At 35.8% G+C, this 21,979-nt stretch overlaps 1 protein-coding gene across 1 annotated transcript in view; it reads left to right on the top strand.

The window, feature by feature from the left end:
• Nucleotides 1-21,306, top strand: part of GRB14 (growth factor receptor bound protein 14) — a 58,298-nt gene extending 36,992 nt beyond the window's left edge. The window contains exons 4-14 of the mRNA XM_053948362.1: nucleotides 562-683; nucleotides 2,863-2,937; nucleotides 7,875-8,012; nucleotides 9,075-9,185; nucleotides 9,375-9,470; nucleotides 10,034-10,114; nucleotides 12,406-12,522; nucleotides 12,652-12,709; nucleotides 12,802-12,889; nucleotides 16,516-16,609; nucleotides 20,589-21,306. Of these exons, the coding sequence (XP_053804337.1) occupies nucleotides 562-683; nucleotides 2,863-2,937; nucleotides 7,875-8,012; nucleotides 9,075-9,185; nucleotides 9,375-9,470; nucleotides 10,034-10,114; nucleotides 12,406-12,522; nucleotides 12,652-12,709; nucleotides 12,802-12,889; nucleotides 16,516-16,609; nucleotides 20,589-20,735 (1,127 nt within the window). The 3' untranslated portion in view covers nucleotides 20,736-21,306. The remainder of the gene's footprint in view (nucleotides 1-561; nucleotides 684-2,862; nucleotides 2,938-7,874; nucleotides 8,013-9,074; nucleotides 9,186-9,374; nucleotides 9,471-10,033; nucleotides 10,115-12,405; nucleotides 12,523-12,651; nucleotides 12,710-12,801; nucleotides 12,890-16,515; nucleotides 16,610-20,588) is intronic.
• The last annotated feature ends 673 nt before the right edge of the window (nucleotides 21,307-21,979 follow it).

Consider the following 21,979-nt stretch of genomic DNA (forward strand, 5'->3'; position numbering starts at 1 on the left):
TGACACCTTAAAAATAAAGAAATATCAGCACCTTTACCCATCTTTTTGGGTGATGCACAATGTCATATTTTTCTACCAAGAAGTAAGTCTTGAGGAAATGGTGTTTTCTTAAATGTCACAATGCCAAGCATTTAAGAGTTTTAAATGTCATGTCAGAGGAGCACTTTCTCTCTATAAAGCTGAAGGAAAAAAAATGCTGGTTTTAACAGAGCTTCAGTTCTTTGCCCTTGCATCTGAAGAATGTGTTTTGGAGTAGAACAACCTGTACAAGATTTCAAAATGCTTACTTTCATTATTTTTGGGTATTTTTTGTTTTCTGGGTTTCTTTATAATTTTATGTGCTTCATTTAATCTGGTTACAAAATGGGATTTTCCTTAATCTCTGTCTTTTTGGACTCGAGAATTGGTTAAATTCAATGCAGAGTGAGTTAAATTCAATGGAAGTTTAACTTTGCTCCGCTTTATCTGTAGATCAGGAGAGCTCTTTGTCTTCTGCCAGTCATGAACTTGATATTTGCTTTTGCATTTCATTTTAATTTTTTTTTTTTTGTTTTCTTATAGGAAGAGCTATAGAAGACCATGAATTAGTAATGGAAGTCCAGTCAAATTGGGTAATGGAGGAGGAAACCAAACTGTATTTTAGAAAAAATTATGCGAAGTATGAGTTTTTTAAAAATCCACTGGTAAGTCTTAACATTATATCTGTGAAGTGGTGCAGTTACTGTTTCTAAAAAACAGGTTTTTTTGGTACACACAGAGTTTAAATTTTTTAGTGTAACGGGAGTCAAAAGGAATAATCAAGAAGGAATATGTGAAACACAGCAATGTATTGTAGTGCATGTGATCATTGGCTGGTCCCTTTCTTACAGTTGTAAAACATCCATGTTCATTTTTTATGTTTGGGGGTGATGGGAGCAGCGATTTGGTTTAATTGTATTGAAATTTGCACACGGACATAAAACAAAATTAAATTTTGCAACTCAGTGAACTTTTCATCAAGTGACAACATAATATAAAATGAAGCACGGTGAGGAGGGGCACCTGTAGCAAAGATGATTTTATTGTGAAGTGAAAATTGAATGTTCTGGCTCAGCACTGCCGAATTGCAACTTCTCCCAGCTGTAGCTAAATGACAACTGACATGAAAGGCCATGAGCAGCCATAACCTATTAGGGGTAAGTGAAAGTGAAGCCAAAGTTAGCATACATAAGGAATAGAAAGAGAGCAGAGATATCTTGTAATGCAGAGATGTTGCCAAAGGTTAATGCTGCTGATTCAGACCTTGGCTGATGGCAAAGGCCATGGAAGCAGTCCTGGCTCAGCGGAAGGAACTTGCCATCTGGTTGCTCCATGGTGTAACTGGACAACTCCTAATGCTGTCTCTTATAAAACCAGCTTGTTTCAGATGTAAAAGGGAGAAATAGCAGAACTGTGTGAGAGCTTAAAAGGTAAAAAGTGAAAAGGAACTCAGATTATCTACCTATGAAAAAGATAAAAAGGTAAATATAAAGATACCAAGAAATATAAGACTTTTGGGAATTTTTTTGTTTGGTTGACCTGTATGTCTCTGGACAAATCATGATAGATTTGACCCAGATATGGAGATATCACTATACCAGTGAAAATTTTTTCAGCTTGAGATGGTGTATAGTTAGTAAAGAGGCAATCACAGAATTGGCAATCACAGAATTGGCAATAGTTCGTAAAGAGGCAATCACAGGTCAACCTCCCTGCTCAAGCAGAGTCACCCCAAGCACATGGCACAGGATTGCATCCAGAGGGTTCTTGAATATCTCCATTGAGAGAGATTCCACAACCTTTCTTGGCAATCTGTTCCTGTATGTGATCACCCACATAGTAAAGAAGTTTTTCCTCAAATTCAGGTGGGACTTTCTATGCATCAGTTTCTGTCTGTTGCCTTCAAAAATTAAGTTTATTTATTGTATAACCAGTGAGTGGAACTGTCTGTGGAGCACGGCAGACCTGCAGCTACACCAGCTTCAGCAGCTATAGCTAAGCAGAGTTTTTCTGGCTGTTCTGGTCCCAGCTGTAGCAAGAATGCTTTGTCATAATGAGTTAATGTGAATTAACCCTACCAGCAGTTCAGTTTCATTAAAAATGGAAATTGCTGGACATTGGGTGGCCAAGGGAGTATTAATTTCAAACTTGTCCAGGCCTTGAGAAAACATTGTTTGTAATGGTCAAACCCTTGTCTGCTTCGTATCTGCATGACTGTATTGAACACCTCATCTGCAGGTCTGTCCCATAAATTATCCCTTGAGCTTTCCTTGATAATGAAACTGGCATTTTAATTGTAGACTTTCAACCCCATCATGTTGATGTAGTCAGATTTTTTTTTTGTTAATTTGTATAATACATAAAATAGAAAATTAAAAAAAAAAACTGAGTCAACTTTTTCTGTATTAGTGGAAGTTATTCAAAATATTTTACTGGGTTTCTAGTGTAATAAAAACAACAGAAAACAATACACTTTTCATCATGTTGGTGTATAGCCTCCTTACTTTGTAGCATATTGACTCCCCAGGCAAGTCTTGTATGTCAACAGCAATAGAAATTACTGCTAGAAAAACAACACTAAGGGCCAAATATTGCAATGTGATTTGCACTGGTGTCTGAAACCCTGTTCCAGAGGCTATTGATGTTTTCTCAAAATTCTATGTTTTTCAGCAAATAATATATAACATGTGCCAAATTTTGGGATGATATTAAGGTAAGCTTAAATTATTGGATCAGGGAATCTTCAGTGTCTTGCACTGCACTGAGAACTTAAATTACACTTCCAAAAGAGAAAGTTTTATATTTATTTCTACAGAATTTTGAAGCAAGTTCTTGTTGTTACAGAGCTTTTTTCCAGATCATATGATATCTTTTCCAAGTGAGACCAATGCAGCTCTAAGCCACTCTGGGATATTACAGGTATGTAATCCTTGAATGAAGATGAACCAGCACAGCTCATTATTTCCCATTATCTGTGCTGTGTGAGCATAGTTCCTTATTGCTGTTGGAGGTGTTGCTAGGTTTTGAATAACTTTTTTCCTCAAGAGATAAGAAACTATGTGTCCCTTCCTAGCAGCTATTATATGTCCACACTTGGAAACTTGGACATCCTTTAAAAATCAAGAAGCACAAAAACAGAGAAAATACAGTGAAAACATCAAATACCTTTAGTGGGTATTTCAGGTGAAAGACCCTTTTTCCTTAAATAGGTGGAGGAGTGCTAAACAAACTTAGCAGCAGGCTATGGTAGAATGCCAAAATACTGGTGATGTGACACACATGGATATAAAAAAGAGTTAAATGGTTAAACTTAACAAGTAGAAAATTTAAACTGACTAGTATGATTTGTTAGCTTGAAGGCTAGTGTAGCCTTCAAAAAAAATTATGGTAGGTCAGTCAGTGTTAGTCATCTTTTAAGCAGACACAAGATTCTAATTTACAGTGGGATTAATGAAATGATAATACAAAATGACCGTATCAGGGATCACCGTCTTACTTTCAAAGAGGGGAACAATGAGTAATAAAGGTGGAAACATACACATCACTCTTGTTTGCTTGTCATTAGAAAAATTAAATAATAGAAGAAGAACTTCCACTGGACTTAAGACAACAACCCTATGCACGAGTTTTGGGGATAAAGAATGATTGGAAAGGCAACATAACACAGGATATTTAAGGCAGAAGCAAAAGAAACACAGAAATTACAGTTTTAAAAAAATCTATATGATAAGTCTACCTTAGCATCCACCAGTAAATGAAACCATTTTAAGTAACTAATTCTCAAAGCAATCCTTCATATTAAATAATTATATCCTTATAAGAGTAGATTTTAATCAAGATGTTAAGATTATCCCAAATATAGTAAAAATTTTTGTGAATTAGATTTGACACACACTAGATTCAGTAAATAATTTTTACAAACCTAAATAAAATTTTTGTGATTTCAGAAGTGCTGCAAATCTAATGAAAATAGTGTCCCTTTTGCCGCCTATATAATACAGATATTGCGGTCTAGCATAAACATTTAATTTAGAAAATTCTGTCCCCTATGTTAATAGAACTTTATAATTTTCCTCACAAATGTAATTTGGTCGTTAAAAAATAATGAACACTTTTATAAGAGAACTGTTTGCCATATATTCTTGTGCAGAACTTATTTGAGCCCATATTGTGAGATCTATATGTTCAAAGCTGGTAGGTAAGTTTAAGAATCATTCTAAATATATAAGTAGTTACTTGCCATTTTGGTAGATTGAAAAACATGTTGCAAACTCTCCTTTGTTGCTATTTTTGTTGCATTGTATGCTTAATTGTATTTCAACAAATAAAACTTAATAGGCACAAAGTAGAGACTACCTTGGTGGATTGTGCAGCCATTGTGCACATTTCAGCAGAAACTGTTGGGTAAATTGTTTACAGTGAGTCACTATTTCCTTGGAAACTTTCATTAAGACAAGTTAATGGGCTGCATTATTATTTGTGATGTGCTTGGTTAAGTATCAAAAAGAGATATTAGTCTGACAGTTCAATGCTTACAAGTGATTAAAAAATCACTTCTGATACTTTGACATTCTTTTGTGGATTGAGCTGTAAGCAAGTAAAATGTTTTCAAGGTCTGTTTTTTTTTTTAACTCTCATTGGAAGTGGAAGAGTGAGTATTTTGGCTGATGATTTTGAATCAGAGCATCTTTGTAGAACAGAGCCACAAAAACAAAAGAGAAGTTCATGAGTCTCCTATCCATTTAGCATGTGCTAAGTAAAAGCACTAGGTCTAGGGTATACTGAATGTCTGTGTATACCAAAGAGAGGTTTAATTGCTGCCATGAAAGCCTTTAGCTTACGAAAGAGGTGTGTCAGGGTACAGCAGCTCTGAGACACAGCTCTGTATGTGCATGTGTAGTGGTAGGCAGTCTGGGCTATTTAGAACTTGCTTTAGGCTATTTTTGCAAATTGGATGTTTTAAAATATGTCAAAAATGAACACAGTATGACAATTTGAAGATCATTATTAAGAGCCAGGCTTTCATTTCTTTAATCTCTCTGCTATAGCAAGTCCCTCTTTCCCTAACCAGTTTCTCACATGACTGCCATTTCGGGCTTCAGGCTGAAACAGACCTGTACTGAATTTCCGTCTCTTGCCAATCTCCTGGATGTAGTTTTAATCTCCCCATTGCCTTACTCTGTCTTCCACTCTAGGAAGTTTGTTTGCCTCCCAGTCTAAACCTTTCAGGTGGACTGAAGTCTATAGGGGACAATATTGAGATTCAGAATCAATTCTTCACTAGAATTACTTGGTGGTCCCAAAATTCTTCAGCAGGTTCAGGGTAAAAATCCAGCTCATTCCCAGTAGTATTGGTCTGGATCATGGCTAGCTGTCATCACATCTTTGAAGAAATCAGTCATCAAATTCAACATGATTCACAAAGTCTAGTATAATGATGGCTTCTTAACTCCTGAAACACTGCATATGTTTCAACTCCTTAGTGCTGTCTATATCAGTATCTGAAGGACATGGTGGCACTTGACACCACTCTACTTATCAGGGTATATATTTGATTGTGTGGAGAAGAGGGTGCAAGTTTATTTCTGCATATTGTGTGACCAGTAGTCCCTGTCTGCAGTTATCATTTAGCTCTTCTGTCTTCTTCCAGTACTAAGGATTTTTCTTATTTTTATCTGCATAAACAGGGATCCATTCCCTCCTATAACAAACTTGTACGTACCTCCATTAAAAAAAAAAAAAAAACAACAACAAAACAAAAGGCAATAAAAAACCCCAAGAAAAATCATCTTGAAACAAAAATCAACCCAAGGAAATTTTCTTTCCTGCTATAATTCATTTTTGGCATTTATTACAGACATTCAGTTCTCACTCTGAAATATTTTTACTGCTCATCCTTCTGACAGTTAATGGTTTTGACTACAGCTTGTTCATGTTCTATTTTCTCACATAGTCCTCAGCTGTCTTTCCTTAGAAAGGAAAAGATGGATTTAAGATTGCCTTTTTCCTAGCATTACTTCTACTTTATTTTAATTGATAGCATGGGTACAACAGTGACTGTCGAAGCTTAGCATTGTATTGCTCCTCCACTTTGGTCTGCTGAGTAAGAGAAGTGTTTTTCATGACAGCATTTCTGGTTTGAAGCTCTTATGGCAGAAATTCTGGGGAAGACACTTGTGCAGGCAGGAAGCCAACCGCTCCTTTTAGTTTTAGCAGAGACATTAAAGCCTAAAAAGATGCTCTTTTGTTTTTGCATACATTGGCTTGTTTAGATTTTCTTAAGGCTTTAATTTGACTTTGTTTATGGATTTTATACTTTTTCAGTTCAGCCTGCATATTTCCCACCAGTGTACCTGTTAGTACATGGCAAAAGGGAAGATGAACAGCTGGAACATGTATGAAGTCCTACCCATCTGCTTCAGTGTGGCTAAAATAGCTTAAACTGCATTTGCACACAGCTGTGTGCCAGCAGCACGTTTAGATAGATGTGCCTAGGCTTACTGTAATTGAACTGTTCAGGTGAATCGCTGTGAAGCTGCTCATAATGCAGTCCTGGTGGTGGGCTGGGGCACTGCCCTGGCCAGTGGAGCCCTACTCATGTTACTGCATTCACACCAGCTCAGGTTGGTCTGCAGCTGGTACTCATGCACCTCACTGCAAGGCAGCAAAACAATAAAAGTCAAAGAAACCTTGTATATCTTGGTTGGACTGTATTATTTAGTGGCCAGAGAACTTTGTGTGCTTCCAAAATAACGTTCACTGTTTTATTCTGCTGGAGTCCAGTACTGGCCAGTCCATCTCTTGCCTTGTAATCTGTTGTTTCACTCCTCAAATAAGATTTTCTGGAAATAGAAGTGTGTAAGAAGGAAAATTCAGCAATGAAAACTGCAGATATTGACCAGAAAATCCTTTGTGCCATATCTCTATATAAGGCTTGACAGAATTTATGATACCACAGACCCTGGGGCAAGGTTCCTTGAAGAGCTCAGTAATAACAGATTCTGTGGCATATATGGAAATAGAAGAATTCTGGGTTAATATGTTTAGAGTCATAGTTCTGAGTAGTATTATTGGAAGAAGAGTGATAAAAATTAATGCATTACATGGAATTGGGGTAAAGTTAACATGATTGCTCACTTTTAGTGGTCACTTTTGCAGCAAGACTGAGTAGAACTGTCAAAGCCTCAGCAAGATAAGAGCTGTGTTGCACTCTGTCAGTGTCTGATGAAATGGCTGAAGAGAAGTCACGGAATATACTGAGTAGAGGCAGGAGCTGTCTTGGGGACTGGCCCCGTGTCTCGGGTTTTGGTTCAACTAAAGCTCCTCCTTAAGCACCTTTCAGGTGCAGAGCCCTTTATTCCCTCCTTTTGAAAATGCTAATATCTGCCTGACCTGCATGGTTTTGTAATTCAGAGTTTGTGGTTTGCTGAATTAATTTTAACTCAGGTCAGTTAATTTCTCTGGTTTGTAACATGGTGGGTGAGGGGAGGGACATAATTTTTTTCTTCTGATGTTAGCACTGATTAGCAGTTTTATATAAATAGGGTCTGAGGCATGGCATCAGTACTTCTTACACTGGTTTAGTTGCAGAAGTTCACATATTGCAGAAGTAATGCTCTCATTCCAAACCATATGGTTCCATATAAATATGTAACTTAGCATACCTTGGAGTTATGTAACATTCTTACATGCCTTAAATGAGAGGTGATGTTGATGGGATTAGATGTGATCATAACTGAATTACTGTGGTGTGATAGTGTATTTAGGAGTTATTCCCCTTAGCCCTGAGTATGTTAATAAAACACAAAACTGGTTTCAGAGGAAAAGAAAAATGCATGTCTGATACTTTCTTTCAGATGTTCCTTAGCTCCAGCACATATCCTGAGATTCATGGTTATTTGCATGCAAAGGAGCAGGGGAAGAAATCATGGAAAAAATTGTACTTCCTTTTGAGAAGATCTGGCCTTTATTTTTCCACTAAAGGTACATCTAAGGTAAGGGAGGAGAAAAAAAAAAAAAAAAGAGAGAAAGCAAGAACTGTGAAGTCAGAGCAAAAATGTATGTATTTATAATTCATTGTAATAATAATAACCAAAATTTATAACCAAATAATTAAACTTACAGTGATAAAAAAAGGAAAAATAAATCTAGTTATTATAGATACTCTAGAGAGATATGGAGATACAAAACTGGGAAGGTGTTGTCTTAGAAACTCTGGTTTCTTTTTGCCTGATAAGTTTGCTTCATTCTGCTTGATATTTCTCATAACAGAGTACCCTGTTAAAATGAATTTTCGAATTCTAGTTAAATTTCTGAAGTATAAGTAGATGTTCTGAAAATTTGATATAGTAATTAATTATAAAAAATAATAATTTTTACAGGATAACTTTGGGAATTCTCAAAATTTGTCACTGGACAGTTTTTCATTTTACTAGTTCAAATTTTTGGTGGTGATACTTTAAGCTTTATCATTTTAAACACTGGAATTGAGAAACCTTTTATATAAACTACTCAAACCAATGTTTATTCCTGTTTTGGATTTTCTCTAATTACCTGCCAAAGTTTTCACTGAGCTGGTTTATATCCTTTGGCAAATTTCTTTTGTTTGCTTCCTTCATATAATTAACTTAGTGGGTAGAGATAATGGTTAGAAATGGTACTGGGCAATAATTATAACAGTATGTTGTTTTTCAGTTTATGAAAGTTTATTTTGTTTTGATGTTTGAAATGCATACTGCTCTCAAAACTTGCCTCCTACTCTAGTTTTATTATTGCTTGAATCTAGAGAAAGTTTTCTCAGAAATTACATAACTTATAGTCTGGGTTGTTTTTCTCGTCTGGAAGAATAAATTCTTTAACTGATTTGATTTCTTTTTCCACTGTATTATGAAATGAATATCGAGTTGCCTCTTTTTAGATTTCATGATGTCATGGTTAAAACTGCAGTTTGTAAGACTGTATTTTGGAACAGGATAACTACTGTATTCTTCCAAGTTTCTTATCTGGAGAGGCTGGCTAAAAGTAGTCTAACTGTATTACATTACTTTTTTTTTTAGGAGCCAAGGCATCTGCAGTTTTTCTGTGAATTCAGCAATCGTGATATGTACATGTCTTTAACAGGCAAAAAGATTTCTGGAGCACCAACAAACTATGGATTCTGCTTTAAGGTACAAGCTTATTATTCTGATACATATTAAAGCAAGCCACAGTTTTTAGGTAAGCTTAAGTTTCTTTAAGGCTTTGTAAGCAACATTCAGCTGTCTATTATAAAATAGGAGAATTAGTGGCTTTTATTTCAACAGGTATTATCTTCAAGATATGCTTTAATGCTAAAAAAATGTGCTGTGGCCTTCTAGCCTAACAAATCAGGAGGAACCAGAGACCTGAAACAGCTCTGTGCAGATGATGAACAAAGTAGGACCTGTTGGATGACAGCAATTAGGTTACTCAAGGTAATTTTTCTGTGTGGAGTTAACTTCTTGCTATGTGCTATGTGATATTTTGATGCTGTGAGTAGAGAGGTAACATCATTTTAGGTTCCCATGCAATAGCAGTATCCATTTTGTACTTTGAAATCTTTTTCATTCGAACAAGAAGAGAGAGAGAGACCAAATCCTGGAATCATTGTAAGGGACAGAATGATGCCTCAGTCCTGAAAATATTTAGCATTAAGCATATGCTTCTGTGTAACAATGTTGAATTAAGTGAGATTGCTGAGTAATGTTGAACAAAGCCACAAGAATACACAACAAGGGAACTTTAATGTTTTTAAAATGTGACTGTGACAAAATAGGAACAAGCCAGTTGGTATATTAATTGGGTGCTATTTAATGCAAAGTGTACATTTATAAAGGCAGCAGCAACAACGATGATGTATATTTCCTTAGCCTAACAGCTTTTGTCCCTGGTTTTTAATGTTAAAAAAAAGCGCGTGCTATCTTTTTCATCTGGAAAAAACCTTACTTGGCTTAGGTTTATAATTTAAAATGCTAACCATGTTATTTTCTGGTTTTAGTATGGGATGCAGCTGTATCAGAATTACATGCAACCATATCAAGGTAGAAGTGGCTGCAGCCCTTTGAATATAACACCTATGGTATGTCCCACAGTAGCTCCATGAATAAATACATGTTTCTGCCATTGTGCTCTTTTCAAGTAATCTGTGTCAGTTACACTACTGACCTGTTCCTTCAAAACCTTGCATGTGCCAACGCTTGCCAAAATATTTAGGGCTGCCAGGGTTGACTAGAGAGATAATTCATTAATTTTCTTACTTAGAATAAATGAGTTAAAAGGCTTTCTCTTTGTAAAATCTTCAATATTTTGGAAGTTCAATGGCTTATTACTGTTGAATGGAAAGAAGATTTTGAAAACAAAGCAGCAGTACCATAAATTGCATTAAAGGAGAAGCAAAGTGTTTAAGGTTACACATGCTGATGAAAAAGAAGGTTGTAACAAATCCTTTTCTGTATACTTCCTCTTTTAATCTTTGAAAAAAAAATAACATATAAAGTACTTGAGATGAATTTGAGCTTGTGTAATCTTTGGGGGAAAACCATAATTTGGCAGATGGTCTGCCCTGTTTTGGAGAAAAAACAGCCTATACTAGATACCGTGTGCATCTTCTCAGTTGGATAGCTGGGATTGGATGAGGTTGTCCATTTCTTAATATCTTACGTTATCCCAGCTCTTTATGAGTCATTTGATTTCAGACTTTTTCATGGATGATCTATATCCCTTTTGTGGTTTTGGCAAAATTGGATAAAAATTACTTATTGCCAAGATCTGTGACAATGATTTTATGGTGAATTTTTTTTAGCTTTTATTATAATTCTTGCTGATAAAATGCCTTAAAAATGCATTTGCTATCACAGGTATTCACAAAAGTAGTTTTCAGTGATCTTGCTAATAAGCATGGCTTATTAAGCATGTGCTTAATACGCTGCCTGTGCCTTAGTTTGTGTTATGTGAAGCTACTGCAATAGCCAGCTGCTCCTCTTATGATGGATCAAGGAGCCACTACTGATTCTCTCCTCTTCCACTGTTGTGTGTGTTTTTGTTCCCATAGCTTCTAACAGGCAGAATGTGTACCCGCTGCTAACAATGGCACTGTTTTTCTACTCGTGTATAATTCATGAATAAAACAGCAAATTGAATAATCGCAGATTAAGTGCACACACTAATGAACATCATAAGGAAGCCACTTCCACGTTTTACATTCCTTAATTTCTCAACCATGTCAGCTACAAAGAGTTCCCTCCACCCTGCTAGAGGCAAACATTTTCTCTTCATTTGCCCTTATTTTTTTACTTTTGCAAAGTTCTTTACACGTTACAGTTACTCAGATAGACCTTAGTCTACAGTGTCAAGAATTACAGTGAACTACAGAATTGCCATCTTCCATTTTTGGTTATATTCATGCTTGTAACCAACCAACCAACCAACCAACTAAACAAAAACCAAACAAAAACCAAAACAAACAAACAAACAAACAAACAAACAAACCAAAAAAAACCCAAAAAAACCAGAGCTGCTCTGGTTTTGGACTGGGAAGCTTTGCTAACTCTGCAGAAATTTGGGCCTCTTGTGTCCAGATGTTGCTTTAACGTGCTGAGTACTAGAATGCTCTTTTATGTATTAGATATTCCAGTGCCTACTAACATTTGAGCCATCACAATTCTTATAAAACCTGATCTTGTAAACCTTGGTTTCTAAGAAACATTTTGGTGATTTTTAGGACTGTTTTGTCAAACCTCAATGTTCTTATTCAGTTGTTACAAAATTGATCTTCACTGAGAGAAAAAAACAAGCGTTTTTTTTGTAACAGATGCTGCAGTTATTGAGTCTGTGATTAGAGTTAGAAGGGATGTGTTAAAATAGAAGTTATACTCCATAGAAATTGCTGTTTCAGTGCTTAAATATGGTAAACTGAATGGAAATTTATATAGCAGACATATAAATCGGACATATTTCTAATGAAATATTTTGAATATTTTTTAATTGGATCATTATGTATAATAATTTTGTATTTTACCTTTTTTTCCTGTTACTTGGACATCTTAATAACAGTTTCCTGACTTGTTTTGACATGGAAAGGGCTAGTTATAGTTAAAAATATAAATACAGTTTATGGTAAAATGATGTATTTGTCATCCATTGCAGTAATGCAAAAAGATGGTCTGTCCTGCCAGACTGTAAAATTGAGCTTTGCAGCAGCATACTGGAATTATAAATGCTCCCTAGGGTAAAATGAGTTTGGCTCTGATGAGAAACACTGCCAATACTTGAAATATCACTTACAAAACATAATGTTTTCTCAGAAGCTCGCTTTTAAATGATGAATCTTGTAAAAATTGAGCAAACTAAATTTATTTTTCTTTGTTGCAGAGAAGCATTTCAGAAAATTCCTTAGTAGCAATGGATTTCTCAGGACACAGAAGCAGAATTATAGAAAATCCAACAGAAGCCCTTTCAGTTGCAGTTGAAGAAGGATTAGCATGGCGGGTATAAATACCTTTGATTTATCAGAATAGTATTTTCTGTTTTGATGGGGGGGGGGGGGTTTGTTTGTTGGTTTGGTTTTTTTTAACAAAAGAGCTTTTTGTTTCACGTTTTTGCTTCTCTCTCATACAGAGGAGAGGGTGTCTCCGACTCAACTCACATGGTAGCCCTATTGCCATGTCTAACATGGGTATGTCCGAGTTAATTCCTTGCCACAGAAATGCAATAACTGGTTCTTTCAATAAAGGGAAAATGTTTTTTCACTGGTCTTTTTTTCTACAGCTATACACAGATCTCAGTCGTGGTTTCATCATAAAATCTCTAGAGAAGAGGCTCAGAGACTTATTTTGCAGCATGGACTTGTAGATGGGTAAGTTAATTCTTTACATAGCTTCTCTGAGACATGTTTCTAGCCAACAACTCCTATTTTATTGTGCCTCTTACTGGGGGGAAGTGGAGCAAGGAGTTTGCACTTGCCTAATAGGAATAAAAAATTCTTTTATATCAGGCTATCTGGGGATCAGTTGGTTCCTGTTTTATATCATTTGGAAACCATGAAGTGGTGATCTAAGACTTTGATTCTGTCACTGACCGATTACTTATGTCCATTCCAAGCCAAGCACTAGGGCTGTGTCTTTGCACAGGATTCTCTGGAGCTGTCAGCCTTGGCACCAGTCTTTTGTATCTCTATTAATGATGAAAGAGTGAAAGAAAGCCTGAAAACATTATTCTAAGTTGAACTGTGCTGGGACAGACATTGAAAAAAAGTATGCTTTTTTTCTCACGAATTGACTAAAAATTGTGTCGTCGTTTAATAGTAAACAATAAATGTTAGGGTAAGACTTTAATTTTTAAAATATTTCATTTAAATATTTATTTTAAAAATGACAAAGCAAGTAGGTATTTTATGTTCAAATCCTCCTGCTTTTCATTCCTGCAATTTTATCCTTAGTCCTGTATTAAATGTAAACCTGGGCCTCCTTCATTCAATGAGTAATTCCATAAAAATCTCAGTTTCTTTGAGTCTGTTTACAGTTAGGTACTTGGATCATCAGATTGCAAGTTAAATTCCTTCAGTTATAGATTAAGTATGTTGTAGTATTGTTTTCTACATCTACAGAAAGAGCTCCAGGAAAACAAAAAAAGTGAAGGGAAGGAAAGGGAGACAAACCCAGCACAGGGATGGTTAATTGGACTTCCACTTTTGGTGGTTTTTTTTTTTTTTTTTTTTTTTTTTTTTTTTTAATTTCTGGGGTCTTGTTTTTAAGCCTAGCTTATCATCTTGAAGCTGGTTCTCTGCTCTGCATTTATTTTTGCTTTTGTTAGAAGAGTGAGACAGGACATGGGGATGAATCCAACATATATTTCTGAAAAGAATGTCAGCCTAGGCCTGATGCATTTTTCAGTGTATTTCTTACACACACACTGAGAAAGTGAGTACCTTGCTAGCATTGGTTTAGTACAGAGTTGTTTATGTTATATTCTTGGAGCCAGTCGTAGCTGTGCAGTGGGATTTTGAGGAGGATGATACTTTTGTGTGGACTATCTAGAATTATTTTGAACATTGGTAGTAGGAGTGCTCATATGCTGTCAGATACATATTCAGGAGTTACAGTGAAGTAATGAACACATGACTTCATGTGACATCATTTTGATGAGCTGAAAACACGAATTAATATATATAACAATTTTTAATGGGAAAAGTAAGTATTTTCTGGGAGTGAGGGCAGAGAAAATAATCCGTATTGAGCCTTTTAAGGTGATCCCGAGCAAGGAGTTCTCATGCATATATGACAAGGGAGTTGGGCCTCTGTACTGTATGTACCAACAAATATGTTTCCCATGATGGCTTTTAGAAGATAAAGAAGCAGTTATATAAACTAACTACAGTAGTTTTAGTATTTGGATAATCCAATAACAGAATTAGGGACAGCAACAATCTTAAGGCATGTTATGAAAGAAGAAAGTTTTTTGATCTGGTGTTAAATCAACTTTCTTAAAAAGGTTCACGTGGTAATATGTAGATTTCGTATTTTACCCCCTAAAGTGTATTTGAAGACTTTTCAGTGATAAATGGTTGGTGGGATTGCAAACTGATCAGCATCCAGTTGATGAAAGGGATAAGAGCCATTACCAAAAGGCCCATGAAAAGTCCAGTTCATCATTCAGAGAAGTTCATGAGGAAGAAGTTGGCTGGAGTCATCCAGCATGTCTAAAAAGCTCTTTCCAGCTAACATTTCTGAGATTCTGTGAACTACATAATAAAAATTTTAAAAGTCCTTTGACAACTAAAGTAGGTCTATTGTGTTTATGTTACAAAATAATGATCTTTTTATCAGAAGGAGAAGAAATGTTCCTTATATATGTGATAAAACAAGGAAAGAAGTAAGAAAATGTACATTAAAAGAACTGATGAATGAGAACCAATAAAAGTGATTGCAGTGTGTATCATTTAATGTGGATCCTAGTAGCTGGGCTTAGAGAACCCATTTTGGATATCTGCAAAGTGGTACATTCCTACAGTGTCATTTTGCTGAATAAAATGAAGTGCCAGTCACTGATGACACACATATACAATATGGAAGTTAGCACACGGGATCTGTTGCGACTGCTGTGAGCAGTGTCGCTCGCGTCCCGGGGAGGGTGAGAGCCGCTAGGTGGTAGGAGCGAGCCGGTTTGAGCGGAGCCCGCGCTCCGGGTGTCCCTGCCCGTGCCGAGCCTCGGCTGGGCTGGCAGCAGCCTTCGGGAGGAACTGCCTTAGTAACGGGGCTCCCAGCTACACTGCACAGGCATTTTGACAGAAACGGTAATGAGTATGGACTCCAAATTTATTAATTCCAGGAATTTTCTTACTATGTAAAAATAGAACTCTTAAAAACTTTGAGAATGAAATTAGTACTTTGAATCCATGCTGGAAGTCAGTGAAAATCCACTGCCAACCTTTGACTGCTTTCTTTTTTCCTTGAAATTCTTTCTTTTCATGTATTACCCTGACTCTCATTTCTGGTGTGTGGTGGGGCAAACAATTATGATTAGGTGGTCACTAATGCTTGCTTGATTGAAACCTGCAAGTCCATTTTGCCCATTTCTTTTCTGTCCTGAAAGGAGAAGCATGCTTGCCAGTGGCTGTCCCTCCATTTCCCTTCTTTGGTACGTTGGTCAGCTGTATCTATTCCAGACCCACACAGTACAAGCAGTTCAGACTCTCTCCTCTCCAAAGCTACCAGGCTCTTCCCTGTCCTCCAAACTGTTCTCTGCCAATATTCCAAACTGATGATTCAATGAAAACTGTCTCATGCTGGTAATCATCCTTTGTCTTTACCTAATTATTCTACCAGGACTATGGCAAAGTTACGTTTGTCCATGTTCTGGTTGGAATAAGTTATCAGTGAATTTTAGTTGCAGTGGCACTGTTGGCCATTCAGAGTGTCATGATTTGAATAATCCTTCCATAAAGCAAGCAGAGTGTAGCTCTGTCTTGTTGGGAATTTTGCTGCTGTGCAGAAATGAGAGTGCATTTATGAGGATTGGCCAGATGTGAAAAACATTCTGGTGTGCCTTGCATTATCTTTTCTGTAAAATTCCTGTTGAACTACCTTTTGAATATTACTTATAATACTTGTGATATAGAAAATTCAAGTTTTCTCTAGTCAGAGTCCAAAGAAAAACTTTGTTCAAAGCAGAAACTTTGAGGGTGCTTTTCTGTCTGAAGAAATGTATTGTAATTCTATGCAGTGTAAAAACTAACGCCTACAGTGTCATTTATTCTGAGAATGCATGTTTTTCACATAATAGACAAGGTGAAGAAGAACTTAAGAGAAAGTATTCCCAGTGACACATTTGCAAAGAAATACTGATTAAAAGCCTAACTTACATAATTGATGTTATTTATGCTTTTCACTAATACTTGCTGTAATGAATTTAGAACAGTTTTAACTGTATGTTTGTAAAAGGATTTCAGATGTTCTTACTTTGAAATTTTTTGATCTCTTTTAGGGTATTCCTGGTACGCGATAGCCAAAGTAATCCCAAAACATTTGTATTGTCACTGAGTCATGGATTGAAAATAAAACATTTTCAAATTGTACCAGTAAGTAAGTTTTTTTCAGTTTATATATGGAGTTGTAAAACCAAAAAATTGAATAACTGTGGTAGAATACGAATGGATTTTTTTTCTTCTTTTGTTGTTTTATGGGACATGTAAACATCATACCTGTATCACTAAATATAATTAGTATTCTTTAGTAGAGTTGAACATTTTTGAGCTTTTCTGTTTGATTTGTTCTAAAGCTTGACTAGTATTATGAAGTCCTAAAAAGTTTCTTGAAAAGCTAAACAGATCTGTTCCAACTGGAATAGAAGCAACCCTGATGGCATGAAAATCATGTATTAATAGAGTTCATGTTTCCTTTTACTTTTCAGTATGTACACAATTTCTAAGTCGTCTGTTTTGGACTGCCTCCATTGTGTGTCCAAATCTCACTGAGTCTTCTGTTAAGGGTAGTTTCAATATTTGTAGTCAGACATATTTTGTTGACCTCTCTTGTTACTGTGGTATATTCATGTACAGGTCTTCTTCAGGGGGAAAAAAAAAGTCATTATCTTGTCCAGCTGCTTTATAGGTAAGCTGGAAGTTACTAAGCTGAAATAATATTTCTGTTAGTTTTCATTGAACATACTGTCCAGTTATCCTGCCAGAATGGTTAGCCATCCCGATTGCTTCCACTCTCATGAGGTGGTTTATGTGGATTTCTTTACATGCTGCATCTCTTGAGTTGATAAATACTTGAGCATTTTGTGTTTTGGCCACAGATGCTTGATATAACTGAGCAGACACAGAGCTTTTTTATCTCTCTTTACAAGAACCTTTCTTCCTGACCACATAATACTCTAACCTCCATGTATCTTCCTGCTGAAGTTTCTAGCAGATTCTGCTGATGCTCAGTAGAAATTAGTCCAATGTCACTATTTTTTTTTTTGTCTTTGCCTGTTGATTCTCTCTGATCATTCACCAAATTTATGTATGCCTTACCTAGGGCTTGTAGCTGATATCCTCTACTGAAAAAAGTTCATCTAGAATAAAACTGAAGCATTATTTGAGAGGAGGAAAGAAGTTGATCAGTTTAGCTATAAGAATTGTCCAGGATTTTGTTGTGTTTAGGTACAGAATATGGAGGATTAATTCACCCAAAAGTGATAGTTATACACTGGATCCCATGGGATCATCAACATATAATCCTTGATAAGAATCCTGGGTGTAAGATCTCTGTGCATTCAATGACTGTATTCTCTTCTAGCATTTACTTTGGTGTAATTGTTGTATGGTTTAGAAAACCTTCTAAACCCCATACAAAGAGTGTATGATTCTAGTTCATTGGGATGCTCTTTAATTCTCAAATTTAAGAGAGACCACTTTACCTTTCTGTATTAGAAAACAGACCCTCTCTTCTCTAAGTGCAGGTGTAGCAGGATGCTGCAGTTATCTTCAGTTTCCTCTGAGATGGATGATTCTCTTCTTCCCTTCATAAGAATGTGCTAAAACCTTGCTCTCCTGTTGTGGGATCTTTGGAGGAACCAGGAATTCTTAGTTTTGATATAATTGTCTACAGACTTGGGTCACATTTCCCATGTTGTTCATTGAGAAGACCTTTATCACTTCATTGCAAAACTTTACTTACTTGAAGGAAATGTTTTTGAATTGTTTTTTAAGTAAAGCAATTTCTCCTATGATAGTAGCCTGAAAAAAATAAATTGTGATGAGAACAGCTTAATCCAGAGAGAGTGTGTCAGCTTGGAAGCTGTTGTCCCCCAAATACTGGCATATTTCAGTTCCTTTCTGTCAGTTTCTGGTTGCATTCAGTACCGTCATTCCATTCTCAATACCCTGACTTAAACATGCTCTGTTTTTCTAGAACAGTGCTCTTTAAAGATTTCACAAAATTGTTGTTTAAGGGAGGAAGGGTTTTGGTTCCAGTTGCTGCTGATCTAAATGAAGTGATCATTTTCTAAGAAACAAGGCATTTTGAATTACTGTAGTAAATTCATAGCTTATTCAGTGAAGATCAAGGTTACCTCTTTGAATTTCAAATTCTACTGTTCTAAACTCTTATGTGTTTCCAGCCATTGTAACGGCAAACTTTCTTACTAAATGTAAACAAAAAAAATGTCATTTACAAAATCTTTTTGAACGGTAAAAACAATTCAATCTCTAAATGAATTATTTTTCTCTTGTATTTTAGGTTGCTTCAGGTTATGCTGCACTTAAAAATGTCTCCCTTTAGATAGGGTATGCAGCCTGCTAGTTCATGCCTCACCCATGTAAACAGGTGCCTCGTGTTAACATTGGCAACCTGTGCAACAGGTATTGCAGGTGGGTAGTTGAGAATTGATTGTAAAAAGTTCAGAAGGGAACATTTGGGATACATTTGGGATCCTGTACTCTGAAAATTGGAGAGCTTGTTAGTTTAAAGGTATTTTTCAGCCTTTACACTCTGAGCTGATGCAAGTTCACTTCAATGGATTCTACCCTGAAATTTCATCAGTATGAAAGATGAAGAATTGGTACACAGTTCTGGGAGTGTCTTTTTCTAATAAATGTTTTCTCATAACAGCCTTCTTAGCTTGCAGAAGATGCTAGGTTCTTGAGCAACAGAATTTTGATATGAGTTTTTACTTTGCAAAATATTGATAGCTTTAGAATTAGCAATCTGTGTGGTATTCATTTCAAGGTTTGGAATTAACTTGTTAGGAGGATAACAGACATTTGAATTGTTAACTCTCCTTGCCTGCAGTGTGTTTGCAGGAAAATTGCATGCATAAAGAAAGTCCAATGAATGATAATCCATTTTCAGGTTTTTGGCTGGAGCACAGGAGTTCACACATTCTCACATTGGTAATTCCTTAACTAGCAGAGTTTGACCTGGTTTGAACAAAGTCTGAGACTAAAGAAATTACAAACTACTTCCAGTCATGGTAGAAAAGGGTAGAATAACCAGGAGTCATAAGCAGTTCAACAGCTGCTTCAGATAAAACTTCTTAATTACAGGTAAGACAGCTAATTCTATCTTCTCCCTTCCCCTGTATTCAGGTGGGGTAGTTGCATCTTTCCCTAGCACGCCATCTGCTACTCCATGCTAGACCTACTTCAGGATCCTTTATTCACTACTCTTTCAATCTTGTAAAGTATCTTTTTTCCCTTTTCTTTTAAAAGATAGTTTGAACGGATTTTTTCACCCTATATTTACAAGAAAACCAATTAGTCACTTCTTCACTTATCCTCTTGATATTAGACATCTCAGCAGTAGAGGAACTAAATCAAGAAATTATATGGTCAGCAGTGCAATACAAATTGTGCAAGAGGTAACATTCAGTAACTTATGAGAGGGACATAGTGATTGCAAATTTTTAAGCATCTAAAAGTCTAAAGGAATCTTTCAAGGTATCTGTTGAAGTTTCTTCTTTCTCCTCTGTATCTGTGCTAATACATGTTTGGAGCTGCAGCAATTCTTCCTCCTACAACAAAGCTACTAGAGCAAGCATGTCACTGTGATGAGTAGTGTCTTGTGTAGCTAATGCTACCCAGCACACCACTGCATTGCATTGGTGTGTAGCCTCGTCATATCTTACAAAAGTGATAGAAAATCATGGAAGTGAATGGAGCAAAGGTTGAAGTCTATGAGTAACTTCGAACTGAGTTGCTTCATGGCTCTCTGTTAAAACTCAGGGTTGGTATTAACCTCAGCTATCATTCCAAAGCAAAGGCATGAAGTAGTATTGTTAATGCAGAAGGAGTATTCCTATACTTATTTAACTGTTCTTTCCTTTTAGGTGTGTACTTGAAGCCAAATAATACATTGTTTTTCTATTGGTCTTCTTTTTTTTAAATCTTAAATTTTTTTCTTTAGATTTTAATGATGTGTAAATGATCACTGTATTTTTTCTGCTCTCAGTAGTTGTAAGGTTATGAATATGTTGGTCTGTAAGAGCACTTCTCAAACAAGTGTTCTAGTCAGAAAAAAAACATGTAGCAAAAGAGGATTTTACTGAATCTTGTTTTTCCATTTTTGCAGTTGGAAGATGATGGAAAGCTATTCTATACCCTTGATGATGGTCATACCAGATTTACTGATCTCATCCAGCTAGTGGAATTCTATCAACTTAATAAAGGAGTATTGCCTTGCAAATTAAAACACTATTGTGCACGGATTGCTCTATAACCAAAGCGTTTGTTGTTTCATCAGAGGGAAAGGAAGATACTAGTATACTTTTTCCCCCAAAGGCAGTTTGTATAGCAAAAAGGGCAGGGGGGGAACCCATTACATTGTAAAGATTCTATGTTTAAGCTGCAAAAAAAAAAAAAAAAAAAGAATTTATATTCTGTGTAGATAAGAACTTTGCTTTGTGATTGTCACAGCAAAATTAACTTTATGGTTTTGAAAAACCATTCTTTCCTATATAATTCTTTAGTGTTGTCTTGGACTTTCTGGGTTTCCTTTTTGACTGAAAACAGTTTTGAAAAATATTGTGTAACTCCTACAAAAATATAAATGAAGGAAGATCTTTGTTCTAAGGGTTAAAATTAACTCTTTTCTCTATAAATGTTTCTCATAATTTCTTTTCATCACATAAAAAAAAATAACATCTACTGTGGCAAGAATCAGAAGCTGAACTGCACATTTTATTTGTAAATAAAATGAATAAATATTTTGCACTATATTTTTGAATGCTGCTTTGAGGATTATCATATCCAAAAAGTGAAAAATCATTAAAATCACTTATAACTGCTCAGTTGTATTGAGTTGTGCTATTCTTGTTGTAATATTTTAAAGGATTTTTTTCTCTAATCTAATGACTAAATCTACATCTTCATACAGAGCTGGACTATCACTTACTTGCTGTGAAATGTATAAACATGCATAATTATTATGGAGTGCATAATGTGGTTCAGTGTATACCTATTATCTCTGACACAAAGAGAGGCAGAAAGACCTGTTCAGTATTGTGGATCTTTGCACAGCTGAGGAAGGAATCAATTTCAATTGCCCTTAAAAAATATACGATATGTTATAATAGTTGTAAATTATCAATAATTTACAATACTTACAAGTAAAGGTAAATCCAGTGGACTTTGCTGAAAACCTCAGGAAAGTGTATTTGTAGTCAGTTCCTAGATTATTTTATTATAAAATAAAAATGTAAATTTAGCTACCAGTAAGCAATCTTTACAGATTACCAAGTATCTAACATTCCAGCTAAAAAGAACTGTACCAGTACACCAAGTCAAATTTTGGACCACAGCATTAGAACTAATTTTGGTATTTGTGTTTCTGCTGTATCCTTGGACAAAACTCGAGTGGAATGGAACTTGGGAAAGAGGCGTCCCCATCCTGATGCTTTGCTGTCCAAGAGATTTGATCTTGTTACAGGGATTCAGGACACTGTCCTGGGTATCTTTACGAGG

Source organism: Vidua chalybeata, chromosome 7 (genome assembly GCF_026979565.1).
Source record: "Vidua chalybeata isolate OUT-0048 chromosome 7, bVidCha1 merged haplotype, whole genome shotgun sequence".
Lineage (NCBI taxonomy): Eukaryota > Metazoa > Chordata > Aves > Passeriformes > Viduidae > Vidua > Vidua chalybeata.